General features: G+C 55.0%; 1 protein-coding gene across 2 annotated transcripts in view; it reads right to left on the bottom strand.

The window, feature by feature from the left end:
• Positions 1–1,642: 1,642 nt before the first annotated feature.
• Positions 1,643–13,267, bottom strand: part of CUNH10orf90 (chromosome unknown C10orf90 homolog) — a 181,023-nt gene continuing 169,398 nt past the window's right edge. For both annotated transcript variants that reach the window (XM_025047552.1, XM_025047553.1), the window contains 3 exons: positions 4,208–4,271; positions 1,895–1,994; positions 1,643–1,778 (listed from right to left, as the gene is read on the bottom strand). In XM_025047552.1, coding sequence (XP_024903320.1) covers positions 1,740–1,778; positions 1,895–1,994; positions 4,208–4,271 — 203 coding nt within the window. In that variant the 3' untranslated portion in view covers positions 1,643–1,739. The remainder of the gene's footprint in view (positions 1,779–1,894; positions 1,995–4,207; positions 4,272–13,267) is intronic.

The following is a 13,267-nucleotide window of genomic DNA, read 5'->3' as shown; positions in this document are numbered from 1 at the left end:
TTGTGTCCGGCAAGTCCCGGAGGATGCATTTTCAACTATTCCATTGGCATGGCACCATGAGACTTCTGTCACCTGCTGAGCTATGAGCACGCCCTCTCCCGCAATGTCGGGCTCCAGCCCAGGGGTGGACATGCTCTCCCCGGGGCTGGCCCCACTGAGTTCTCTCCCGTTCCCTTTGCTTCGCTCTAGCCAGTCCTCGGGACGCCCATCCTCCGTTATGGGTAATAGTTCTGCGCGTTAAACTTCCCCATTCAAGTTACCGTGTGGGTTCCTCCTCCTGGTTGGCTCCAAGCTGACACCCCTGCCCAAGGGTGCAGACCAGGGAGCCCTGCAGCCAGCACGTGACCCCAGAGTCTGCTCTTCAGCGCACTGTTAGGTCGCCCCATGCAGGCGACACAGCAGAGGGGGACCCGGCGGGAGCAGAGAGCAGAGTTCCGGCCTCGCTGCACGCCCGGCCAGAGGGGGAAGCTGTCGGGGAGAACCCGGAGGCTGAGTTTTTAAACAGTGTTCCCGCAGACTCGTAAACGAAGGGCATCCTAGGAGACAGGACTGTGTATGCAGTACGGGAGGCGGGGTGGAGGGCAGGAAGGAGACAGAGGTGTCACCAGGTCCCCTGCTTAGTCCCCCAAACCTCTTTCTCATTCCTAGGGAGACTCCTAGTGAGAGCCGGGGTCTTCAGGACCCCAAACTATGCTCTCAGCGGTCTCCCAGCGTCTCTCGTGCCAGCTCCCTGGAGAGGGTGCTCTCCCCCAGGGCGTCAGGAAGGACCAGGCTGCTGGAGGCTCCCGATGGGCCCTGGCAGCGTCTCGCACTGAGCGCCATGCAACACAGAATGCACGACAGAAATACTCTAATTTTTGTAATAACTGCATTTATTTTCATTTTTGATAAAAACTAGTTTGTTTTTAACTCCCGAAATGCACTTGTATAAATAATGAATGCTATAAATGCTGGAAGAATAATGGCAGTCTGGGAGCCGTCCGGCCACTTTCGGCAACACGGCTCTTCCTCGGGGGGCAGGGTTTGCAGAAACGCTGAGGTCACCTCTAGGTATTTTTAGCCTTTTCTGCCCTGAGAACCTCCATGGACGTAGGCTCTTTTGCTAAACGAAGAAAGGCACTGAGTGGGCTGGGGTGGTGATGGCTGCTCTGATTATCCCTGGCCACAGGGACACGGACAGCTAGCCCCCCACTCTCTGGCACAGCAACCCCCCCACACACTTCCAAAGTCAGCTCCCAGTACCGCGTGGCTCACGCATCCAGAGAGATTTTAAACGCGGCGTGTGATGACCTGAAGTCTGGGGTCGGCAGAACTGGCAGAAGTTGAGATTGGTATTTAAAAAGTGATGGATTTGGGTTCCAGAAATACGATGAAAACAAAAAAAATAACCCCCAGGGACCTAAGCCCACGTGAGCGTATAAGGCCTTTCTGCCTGGGCGGAAACGGCGGGGGAAGAAAACCAGAAACTAAAGGACAATTCAGAAGAAGGGAAGGGACTGTCTAGTGGGGTGTGTGACGTGGTCGCCCACCCGTCTGCTGACCTACTTCCTCGGGGTTTATTGTTTCTGCTTGGTTCGGGTCAGCAATTCAGGAAGCTAGGTTTTCCTTTACGCAAAAAAGAAAATTAAAGAGTATCAGTGGCTGACGTCATGACGATAAGCTAAGTTTAATGGTTTATCCAGTGCTCGAAGTCATCAAGTCATCGCGGGTCTGGGGTAGGCCGGCGGGGTAGCCTGCGGCTAGACTGCATTCCTCTGAAGGAGCTGGTCCAGCAGTTGCTAGGGAAGTAGAAGACAAAGCCGTGAATTCAGAGTCGGCCTCTGAGCGCCGGACCTGTTTCAGGATCACGCATGCGCGCAGGCCCGGCCCCCCGCGCCGGCAGCCAGGCCATTACCTTTTTGAAGACTTCGGCGCGGAGCCTGTTGCTCTGCAAGATCACCCTCTTCTTTTGTTCCTCCTTTTTCTTTTTAACTTCCGGCAAGTTGTTATAGATCCTGAAACAGATCCAGAAAACATTGCGAATGGTAGGTGGCAGGACGTGTGCCTGCTGTGGGTCTGCGTCCGGACCCTGAGCAGGCTTCCCCGCGTCAAAGGGAAGGTCGGCTGCTTGCGGGCCATCTCGAGTCCGTGAGACGCCAGGACCCCGGCCCGGCTGAGCGTCCCCCTCCGTGGAGCACAGAGTGACCCAGAAATGCTTGTGCCTAGCACAGAGGCCGGCTCGCTGTGGGCATCGGTGTGGTTTGAATGGATAAATGAACACATGGTGCCGCTTCTAGGAGATATTCTAGAAAAGACAGTAAGGGACCAGGAGGACGGCGGGATGTCCTGAAGCTCCACAGTACAAACCCCTCCGACCCTCGGCCACCCATTTTCCGGATGTCGACCATCCTGATCACGTGGGGAGTTTAAGAGAAAACTTCTAGGTCTCTCCCAGGAGCTTCTGATGCAGTGTTTTGTTAAGAGAGCTTCTTAGATAAACACGCCATGTCCATACCATAGACACTCTACAGAGAGAGAAAACCCACGTGGAAGATCACCCACATCTACATCTCCGGACAGAGAGACCACACAGACGCAAAGAGAAAAGGCCAACCTACGGAAAGATGATACCTAGTATGACCCCATTTACGGTTAAAAGTTAGATAACTATCTACGTACAAAAAGAAGTCTATTTCAGGCAGAGAAAGGCCTGGAAGGATACCCAGGAGGCTGATAACCGGGTATCTGGAGATGCACCAAGGCTGGGAAAGTCGGGCATAGGGATAGTTGGTCATGAGGGATTTAGCTTCATCTCCATTACTGGAACTTTTTAAATGAAAATGTAATATAGCAATATAATGAATAACAAAAATATATAATAGAAAGAAAGCAGCAGTGTGATTCCGTGGGTGAGTGAGGTCTCAGAGCCCACCCAGGGCACAGGCCACACTGCAGAGCGAAAACCCCGTTCCTGACTCCATCAGAGGGGACTTGGATCCCGGCTGGGGCTGGGGGCAGCGACTTGGGGAAGCATCACCTAGCTCATTGGACCCGTCCGAACCTCAGTTTCCTCCTTAGGAAAATGATACTCTGTCCACAGACGCCGCTTTGAGATCGATTATTATAATTGGAAGGATCCGTCATTGCAGTTTTGGGTTTGGGGAATGAGAATGGAGGATTTGGCCCAATCTTTTCGCTGAACTGGAAAGGAATGCTTTGCGTATGAGGTATGCACGACTTTGCACCTTCTGAAACAGCAAGTCTCAAAACCCAGTGGCCCTTTAAAATCCCCAGTCAGAACGCCGTCAGCTGGGTCGTTCGGGGTGGCCCCTCTCCTCCTCCCTTCCACTTATCTACAAAGAGGCGCCCCACAGATGGCCAAAGCTGGCTCATGATCACGGAAACAACATCCTCATGGTAAAAGCAGAGATTTTGTGCCTGAAGTGGGCAGAAACGCATTCTTCCTAGTTCAATGGTTTCTCTAAGTGCACTATCAATTTGGTTTAATTATTCTAATTCCTCCCAGTGCTAGATACTTTATTATAAATTAATGACATTTTACTTGCATGAACTTGGCCAACACTGCTGTGTTACTCCGTTTCGGTTGGAGCCCAGGCCCTAGAATGAGTGGCAGCCTTTGAGTGCATTGGGTTGGGGAGAATTCGTGGGCGTCTAGAATGGTGACTAGCCAAGCCGGACGGGGAGCGTCCACTGGCAGCAGGGCCGCCCAGCCGGTGGGGAAGGAGGGCCAGGAAAGCCGCCTGGGGCGCTCTGCGGCTCCGCTGGCCCCCACGTTGGGCCCCTTTACTCCGGGCCCTGCCCCCCCTCAGGAGGAATGCTTGCTTCTCTGCTCCTCGTAAAGCCACCGTCGAAGGCGCACAGACGAGCGGCGCCAGCCGCAGTGACGGCGGGGACGTGCGGGGCGCTCCCGTTATGAGCCTGGGGCCTCCTGGAGACCGATGACTGGATCGGTTCGGAATCCAAGACCCACCACTTTCCTGAGGTTTTTTTCCAAGAACGTCATTAACGTTCAGGGGTGCGATTCGACAGCTGTATTTCTTTTAGCCAAACTTTCAGATTCACGGCCAAGACGACCTCGGACCCTTAAACGTGGGCCTAGAAACCCTGGCTGCGCTGGACGGTGCCAGGGCCCGTCAGGCCGCCTCGCTCCCACCCCTCCGCTGTCCCCCAACCCCGCCTCCCACTCACACGGCGGCCAAATAAGTACCTCCTGGATCTCAGGTGCATCTCCTTCTCCGAAATGTACCTTTCCTTGGGCTTGAACAAGTTATCTGGAAGAAAATGGAAAGAGGATTAATTTCGGAAGGCACAGATGTCGTGCATTTCTGGAGAACCTTATGGTGGACTCAGGCACACACACTGTTATTGACCCTTAATCTGAGCCCCGCCCGTTGCCAACGCTGCAGGGCTCGGCGGGCTCATCACAAGCAGCGGTGCTGAAATCAACATCCAACAGATCGGTCTGGACAACCCTGCGACAAGGCATGAAGCACGAGGTGGGCATCTGACACGCCACGTGAACGGCAGCTCCGACGCCTGCTTCATTCGGAAACGGCGAGTCGTGGTTTGCTGGAGGAAGTGCCTGGTGGCACTAAATGTGCTTCGGTGTCACTGGGGTGCAGGCCCTGGGCGTGAGGTCGTCCCACCCACAAAATGCCTCCGCTCTAGGTTTTTGGTGCCTCTAAGGACAAGGACGTCTCCCAGCCGTCGCTGGGACATTTTGACAGCAGAACTTTCACGCACAACTCCAGGCTCCACTGGGGACGCTTGGTGTTCGCATCCTTTCTAACAGATGGATTACCAGTGCCAGAAAACGTAAGGACAACAACACGACAGTCCGGTGCCCTTTGACTGAGAAAGTGGCTAAAAATCACTGGGTCTGGAATGCTTTCTGATGTCAGGGTACATTATAATCACCATGACGTTTACAGATCCTGAGCAAGGCACCCTTGCTCAGGATCACAGAGCGGAAGTGGGTTCCCTGTAATTCCCAGGGGAGAGCCCAGCGTTATTTCCATCGAACACCCCCACCTGGACCTGGGCCCCTCACTCAGTCCTCCAGAGAGGCCACCGGAGACTCCTCAGGCCTGAGACGAGGCAGGATTTTCCAGGGGTACGAGAAGCGGGGGTTACAGATGGGGTGCTTGGAACCTCCCTCCCCTCTGGAGAAACATAGCACAGCTATTCACGCACGACGTGGAAACAACACGGGGGCCGAGCCTGTATTCTGTCTGTAGTTATTTTAACACAACGGGGGAAAAAAAGTCACCATTACTTAAAAGACGAGAGTCAAGGGAGAAATAAGAGAGAGGAGAAAGATGCCCTTTCCCAGTACAGGGACGCTGTCCCCAGCATTTGGAAAGGCACTGGGCACGGGGGCAAGAAGCAGTCAGTGTCGCCATGAGACTGCGACCTGCCAAGACGCTCCCCCCCATGCCCACCTTGGCTTCTACTCTAAACAGGGCCAGGCCAGAGCCCAGGGCCTCAGGAAAATCCCAGTGACACTTCCTAAGACACGGTGTCACCTTAAGGTGGCCAGGGTCTTGGGCAAGCAGAAGTGTGACAGCTCGAAGAGCCCCACTTCGGCAGGAAGAAGGAACCTCCCACGACGAGTCAGACTCAAGTCCGGGTCAGCATTCCTCAGGGGCCGCTCAAGTTCAAGTTCAGGGGGAGGCCAACGCGGACAGATGGACGGCGTTTCAAGGGTGTAAAAATGTTAAAAACTGTGTTTCTGTAACGTGTTTATCATCTCAAGTCAACGGCAAGTGATCTATCTCGGAAATTCGTTTTGCGGTTTTGTTTTTGTGGGACTGTTTTTATTTTTCAAGTTTGTTTCTTCAGAGCACCTGACACCACAACGAAGCTTGGGTTTTATTTCCAAGAGGAAACGAAAGCGAACAGGAGCCATCTGACACCTCGCCGTTTTGTTTTCTGACCCCTTCCCCCCCTGCCCGCTGCGCCCCAGCAGAAGTGTAGAGTCTGAGGGGCGCGACACAAGCAGATCTGTGCCCCAGAGGGCGCTCCCCCGCCCGCGGCTCCGCCCCACTCCCTGGGGAAGCGTTTGCACCACCCACTTTGCGACTTTTTGGCTTCATAACAGCGCCACGCCCATCTGATGAAGCCCGGCCCCTTCTGGCCTGAGGAAAGAGAGAGGGAGGTCCTACCCCCTGGAGGAAGTTGTTTGAAAGAAAGCATGCGTCCCCTCAGTGGAGGAAGAAGAACCCCATTTGGCAGTTTGAGCGGGACACGGCGAGGGGCAGGGGCAAACCTGAGGGGTCGGTGTTACTATCTCGTTACAACGCTGCTGGCGTTTGTTTACTGGATCTCAGTTGATCTTCATACCAACCCTGTGACAAATCCGTGATTTTTTGTATTTTAGGGAAGGTCAAAGGGCCAAGTGTCTCCTGCTGGGGTTCACACAATGCGTGAGAGGCAGAGCTGGGTTTCAGCCCAAGTCCGTCCAGCCGCGTCCACCCAGCCCCGTCCACCCACGCTCTTAGCCTCAGCACCAGCGCACGCTGGTAACTGGGTTGCAGATTCCATATTTTGGGAGCCCTGACGAGCGCTAGCCCATTTCCCAAGAGACCGACCCGATTCGCTCTCACGCCCCTCCTCCTTTCTTCCACATTTAATGAGCAAGAATCACGCCTCCAGGAAGGGCTCAAGAAAAAGTTAAGACACCATCCTGCTACCGCCGCCGTTCAGGATCGGGTCAGATAACTAACAAAGCAGCTACAAAGTCAGACGAGAGCTCTGAAGACAACGAAACATGGCCGCACAGTAAAGGGGGCCTGGGGTGGCCAGAGGGGTCCCCGGGGGAGGAGATATTTAAGCCATGACCCGGGAGACGGGGAGGATCAGGCAGCTGCAGCCTGGTGAATTGGAGACGGCAGCGTTTAGAGACCAAGTGCCTGGTGCAGGCCGAGGGTTGGGAGGCCTGGGGTCTCAGGACTGAGCGCGAGCGACGTGGGCTGAGGGGCCGGAAGAGGAGCCTCGGGCGGCTCCCAGGCTTCCGCCTTGAGTCACTGTTGACGTGATAGCCAAGCTGTCGCCTTACTGGTGCTCTGCCGTAGGGACACGGAGGTACACAAGACATACGGGCTTCAGCCCTGGGCGAGAGCAGAGAATAGACCTTTAGGCACCAGAACTGGTGTCTACGCAGGGAGGGGGCTGGTGGGGGCGTGGCCAGTCCACAGGGAGTGGTCTCGTGGGGGCGTGGCCAGTCCACAGGGAGGGGGCTGGTGAGGGCGGGGCCAGCCCCCAGGGAGGGGACTCGTGGGGGCGTGGCCAGTCCACCAGGGACAGGGGCAGGCCACAGCCCAGCTGAATCGTGAAGAAGAGGTGTCCACGGCAGTTGGCAGGAGGGCTGAAAGGGTGGCCTAGGCCGAAACGCAACTCCCACGGGGGCCTGCCCGCGTCCAGATGGTTCTTCAAGGACCCACGCAGCAGGACCCACTGGGGACCTCGCTTCATGGGATGGAAACTGTCAACCGTCCTACATGCGCTTCGTTCAAAAATAGAGCGAAATTCCATCTATCAATTCTCTTTTAACGGAAATTCTGCCTTTATAAAATTAAAGTGACTGGTGAGAACAATTTTCAGTTCGCTTATGGGTCTTTTATGGATTTTCCTTGAAGCTTCGTGGATTCGAATCGATTAATGCCGCGGAAGGAGGGCTGCGGTCGCCTGCGCCACCCATCATCATTAAACAGAGGAGGTGTTTGTTTCCTGGTTTTTTTCCCCCCAATAAAATTATTAAGGTAAATTGCCCATTTCTGTATTCCTTTTTTTTTTTTTTTTTAGCCCTGAATCTCTGTGTCTGGTCCATTATTGTATCTGAACTGTAGGGCCTGTTACTATTTTCATTTGGCAAAGCCAGACAGCTGCATGAGCCTTTGCCGTTTTAAAAGTCAGCGAACACCCAGCTACCAAGATTCGGGTTCTTCCGAGCCTGCTCTGTAAACGCCAAGTCCCATCGTCTCATTAATCTCTATAAACACATATGGTGTTTATTATACCCCTCACCTCGCATGTGTGGAAACACGCGTGTGTGTACGGGCACACACACACACACAGGGACAGGTGGCCTCAGCACTCAGACAGCTGACAGTGTCACCAGGAGGCAGCAAGGGTCACCTGGATGCTGCCATGGTTGGTAGTTTATGGGGCCTCGGCTCTATTTTTCGTCCCTGGAGCCTTATCTGCAGCTCTGATTGCAAAGCTTCATTTTCACCATTGAGCAAGCAATCTAAATGATAATCAAGTTCACGGGGTTATTAGGACGCTGTCCGCCCAGAGCTACTTTTCTGCAGTCACCCTGAGCACTTTGAAGAATCTTCCAGAAGCCTGCTTCCCCTTAGAAAAAGCAAAACTGAGTGACGCCTGTTGGAGAGAGAATCCAGCCAGGAGCCAACAAGCCAATTTGGAGCGTGGATGCCAAGTCCACACCTCCCAGAATCTTCTAGTAAAGACCAAGCCTCCTCAGAGGAATACATGGGGGTGTGTTTCAGGCAGGACATCTCCTGGAGGGTTTCTCCCCTGAACAAGCCCCCAGCGCGTGTGCAGTCTAAGGTCGCAAGGCTGTTTATTACGCCAGGCTTCGAAGCCGACGAGCGGCTGGCTGTCCTGACACCGCGCGATTGCCTCACGGACTTCGGGAGTTAAATCCAGTTACTTGCACATCGTTGCTATTCAGTTCACCTCAGTGGGGCCTCTCGTTCGCTGACGTAAGCATCAGAGTGGTCTACTTTGGACTAATTAGGCCTCCGGAAATCAAACTCTGCACACTGCACTGGGCCAGGCCAGCTAGGAGATGCGTAGGTGGTTTGCATCCGAAGTGCTCTTGTGATAAAATCTTGTACTGGATGAACAGTCTCATTTTTCTAAAATCACTTCTAGCCTTCTGCGGCATCCTGTGCCTGAATGACAGTTCTACATGGTGAATAGCCTGTCCCAGGGGCCTGGAAGGCAGGTGGTGGCATTGCCATGAAAATAGCGTGTGCCAATTATCGGCCGGATGCACGAGAGGGATGCTGATGTCGCAAACTGGAAATGCAATAGAGCTCTCTGATCCTTCTGGCGAAGGCATGCAGAATTAAGAAATGAAAAGTAAAGCAAAGCAGAGGTCTCCGGAAGTCTCGATTCCTTTTTTGCACACCTAGTTTGAGAAATAAGGCAGGAAGGGCTCCTGGCCACAGGGGACTGGACCGTCCTCTTCACAGGATGCCCAGCTCCTGTGCAGATTCGTCCTTTGTTCAGGGCAAGATCATGTATCTCGGGGCTTCTGTGAAAGGCGAGGGGGCTGGGAGCTAAAAGGCAGATTTGAAAAGGGTCTGTCCCTCTGGGATGCAGCTGGTGGTGAGAAGGGTCCCCCATGCTCCTCCCCACAGATCTTCGTACTGGAGACCTCAATGCAACATGAGCCAGCAAGGCCTGGAGCCAGGGCTTCAGCTACCCCAACCAGTGCGACCAGATCTCCAACTCAAACGTGTCCATGAAAAACAATTTCGGAGAAAAGTGAGTCTTAATGTCATCCCTGGTTTCATCCTGCTCTGTTTCTTGGACCCAAGGGCACTGTCACCAGCTGGTGTCCTCCCCTCTCCCTTGGGGTCTTGTATATGAAGCTAGACTTGGTTTACAGTTGTCGGCCTGGCCACCTCTCTCCCCGAGTGGCACGTGAACCCCTGGAAGACAAAGGGGATCTCTTCTTCCCTGTTTGCCTGCTCTGCACCCCTAACACCACCACCGGTCCCGTCCATTCACATCTGTCTCCGTCTACGGCCAAGGACACCAAGCGTTAACCATTTACTGTCTGGTTACTCCTCAAGAGACGAGGCAGGAGACAAAGGAGTCTCAGGCTCTCCATCGGCCTCCATGAAAGCCCGGGGACCGCGGGGGAAGGCAGCCTCGTCTTAGTGGTGGCTCTTTCCTGCAGGTGGCCAGCGTGGCAGGATGCCACAGACACATGGAACAACGTGCTGCCACCGTGCAAATTCAGGCCATCCTGGTGTCCGCAAGATCGGAGGAGACTCGCAAGTGAACCAGATCTCCGCTCAAGACCAGAAGCTCACACCCTGAACACCCGCTGAGGGCTCCTGTCAGCAGCCCAAAGCGTGCGTCTCCCGGGGTGCCTGCCGCGGCCGGCAAGGCCATGTGCAGCGTTTCCTGCAATGAGGTTGCAGGCACACTGGCGGCAGGCGGGTGGCTGCACCCGGCTTCTAGGATTCAATAACCCCCATCCTTAGTGACCTCCTTAAATATGGCAGGAAATCCAGAGTTTCTTTCTGTGTAGGTAACATAATACCAGCATTAGTCAATTAAACACCATAATGCACGCTCGATGGTGCCCTCTGCCTGCCTGACCCTCCGCACCACGCAAGGTATCCATTTGGGGTCCAAATCTGAAGACCGGGTTGAGTGGATGCCTGGGCTGGGCAGCTGTGTGCCCTGGACAAACTGCTCAAGCTCCGGGGTTCTGCGCTCCTGCTCAGTGGGGGGACAGTGTCTGCTTTAGAGGTCCATGGGGGTCTTGGGAATGGGCCACGTGAAGGTGCTCTGTAACCCGAGAAGATGCCACTGGCAGCAAGGACACCAACCACCACCGTTCCCCAAGCGTCCCCGCCAGCCCCCAGCTCAGGCTGTGGCTCATGTTACTCTGACCTAGTAAAGCAGGTCCCCGCTCCCCTTTACAGGTGAGGACGTGGGGGGCTCGTGGTTCGGTAACTGACCGCAGGCCCCAAAGTAAGTACGTAAGACACCTGAGGCCTGCGCTGCTGATGGAGTCAGTGGTTTCCATTCTCCGCAACCTCGAGTCACGGTTCTCACAGTGGGGCTTCTGTTTTCACACGAGTGTCCTCTGTGCAGCTTCTGCTCACCTGCCGGTTTCCGAACCACCGGCGTCAGCATCACCTGGGAACTCGTCACAGATGTGAACTCCTTGCCCCACCCCGGATCACCCGAATCAGAAATTCTGGGGCCAGGCCGGCCGTCTGCACTGTCACAGCTCTCCAGGTGAGTCTGATGCGCGCTCAGGTCGGAGCACCACTGACCGACGGCACTAAGAGCGATAAAGGAAAAAGCCAAGGCATCGTGACCCTGCGTGTCGCTTGCACGTCACTGCATGCGGCTTCCATGTCACCGCAAGGTTCGTTACTGAACTACCGCGTAGGATGGAAGGGAAATCACTCGGAAAGGGAAATCGAGGTGACCGGGGAAAGAACAATTTCGTAAAGTCATTCTCCCTGCCAGTCTGCAGTTCTGTGCTTACCTGACGTTAATTAGAGATCACCTGTCCTTCAAGTCTACTTCTAATCAACGAACAGAAATTAATCCTGTCTTCCCATGTTTCTTTAAAAAAAAAAAAACACAGCACAAGACCTTCGTCACCGGCCCGGGAAGGACACTAACAATAGCGTGCACGTAAAGGTCTCTGAATGAGGGGAGCCGCCTTTCGGCTAAATCATGCTTCTTGTTTTCTCTGCAGACTGATGAAGTAACAATTTACTTTTAGCTGATAAGCACATTTTAGAATTCCTTTGTGAGTATTACTGGGAGAACAGCTCCCAACTATTTATTCAAATGTTTTATGGAAAAACATTCATGAGCTCGGACCAGGCGATACTGGGGCGGTGGCGGCCAGCGCTGGGCTGGCTGCATGATGAGCGGCACGTTTTTCTCGCTGTGATGACTTTCCCAGCCATCTCGTATCTGCTGGGTCACTTCCCTAACTAGATGCTCCGGGAATGCAAATTAATTTTAATACTTGCTCCAGCCCTCATCAACGAAGGCAGCTCCGCTGGAGAAAGAATTCTGCAGTGCCTTCCGGAGAATTCCATCCCACTCCTGGTCCCTGATTTGAATGGCTCTGACTTGGCTCGTCTTGGGAAGTGTGGATAATGCAATTCAGATTAATACCGTCTGCTTCGCTGCAAGGCAGCAGGGCTTTCCAGAGCGACTCGGGGTGGTGTGTGCCCACCGGCACGTACGGTCTAGGGACATTTTTCCAGCACACCCACATGACTACAATCCACAATGAAGAAGGCAGGAAGGTAGGGGATCTAGAGGGATGCAGGAGCCATAGGTCTTCGGATGGGAGCGACGGACGGGAGCAGTCAGGGAGGGCTTCGTGGAGGAAGGGGATGTTCCTGGTGGGTTTTCTTCGCGTTCACAGGTTAGAGGAGGAGGGCCTGACAGGCAGAAGGGAAATAAACGGAGACAGAAGCTAGACTGGGGCTGGCTTTGAGCACTGCTCGGCTTTCCCAGGACTGCGGCTCTGAGGCAGGGGGCGGCCGCAATGCATGAGCAAGGTGCTCGGCTGAGAAGTGACACTCGCCACGCCTTCCGGGTCCTGCATTACAGGATCAGAGGGCAGTGCCAGGGCTGAGAGATTAAGGAAGAGGCTGGACTTGGAGGGGCTAGCGAGGTGAGGCAGGGGACAGAGGGACAGATAAGGCTTCTTTCAGAGGGCTCAGGGACCCTGATCGTGAGTGTAACCTGTGGTAAGAGGGCACAGCAAATGAGACCAACCTCCTGGGAAGGGTGGAGAGGGCAGAGCCAGGCTGGCGTAGGGGGTGTCTGGGCAGCAGAAAGGGCTAGAATCTGGGGGGGCTCAGAGGCTGGGTGCCCAGCGCCGTGGGGACGATGAGGGCCAGGTTTGGGGAGATGCGGTCAGAACAGGATAAAGCCACAAACTGGTCAACAGAGGATAGTGAGGGCCACCACTGGCTGAGCACCCACGACCTGCCAGTGATACACACCTGCACCTGTGGGTGCCATAGCCCTACTGCTGTACCATACGGCGCGCCACACTACATGTGGGCTGTGCCCGATGCCTCCCACGCGCTCTCAGCCCCTGGTGCCCTAGACTCGTCCTGCAAGGTGGCAGCGGTGACTCGTGCTGAGATGCTCTGATTCCCTGGTTACGGCTGGCCTTGGAAATGGCCAAGCCCGGGAAGCCCAGGAGCTGTGTAGCCACGATGCCCTGGCTGACCCCGGTGACGTGAACCGGTGGGGCTCCGGCCCCGGGAGGAGACACAGGCCCTGAGAGTGGCGGGCCGTGCCTGAGGGTCGAGCCCAGCCCGGCAGCCCTGCCTCCTTCAGCGTCTCGGGTCTCATCGCCTCTCCACACCTGGCAGCCACCATGTCCCACTGACCCTGCCACCCAAGGAGCCTCGGGCCTCTGTCACCGTCCGCGTCCCACTGCCCTGCCCAGGCCGACCTTCATCACAGCTCTCCTGGAGCTACACAGCGCAGTCCGCGGCCCCCGAGA

Source organism: Pteropus alecto, unplaced genomic scaffold (assembly GCF_000325575.1).
Source record: "Pteropus alecto unplaced genomic scaffold, ASM32557v1 scaffold74, whole genome shotgun sequence".
NCBI classification, from domain to species: Eukaryota; Metazoa; Chordata; class Mammalia; order Chiroptera; family Pteropodidae; genus Pteropus; species Pteropus alecto.
Note: the sequence above shows the minus strand (reverse complement) of the source record. Positions and strands in the feature narration are given on the sequence as shown.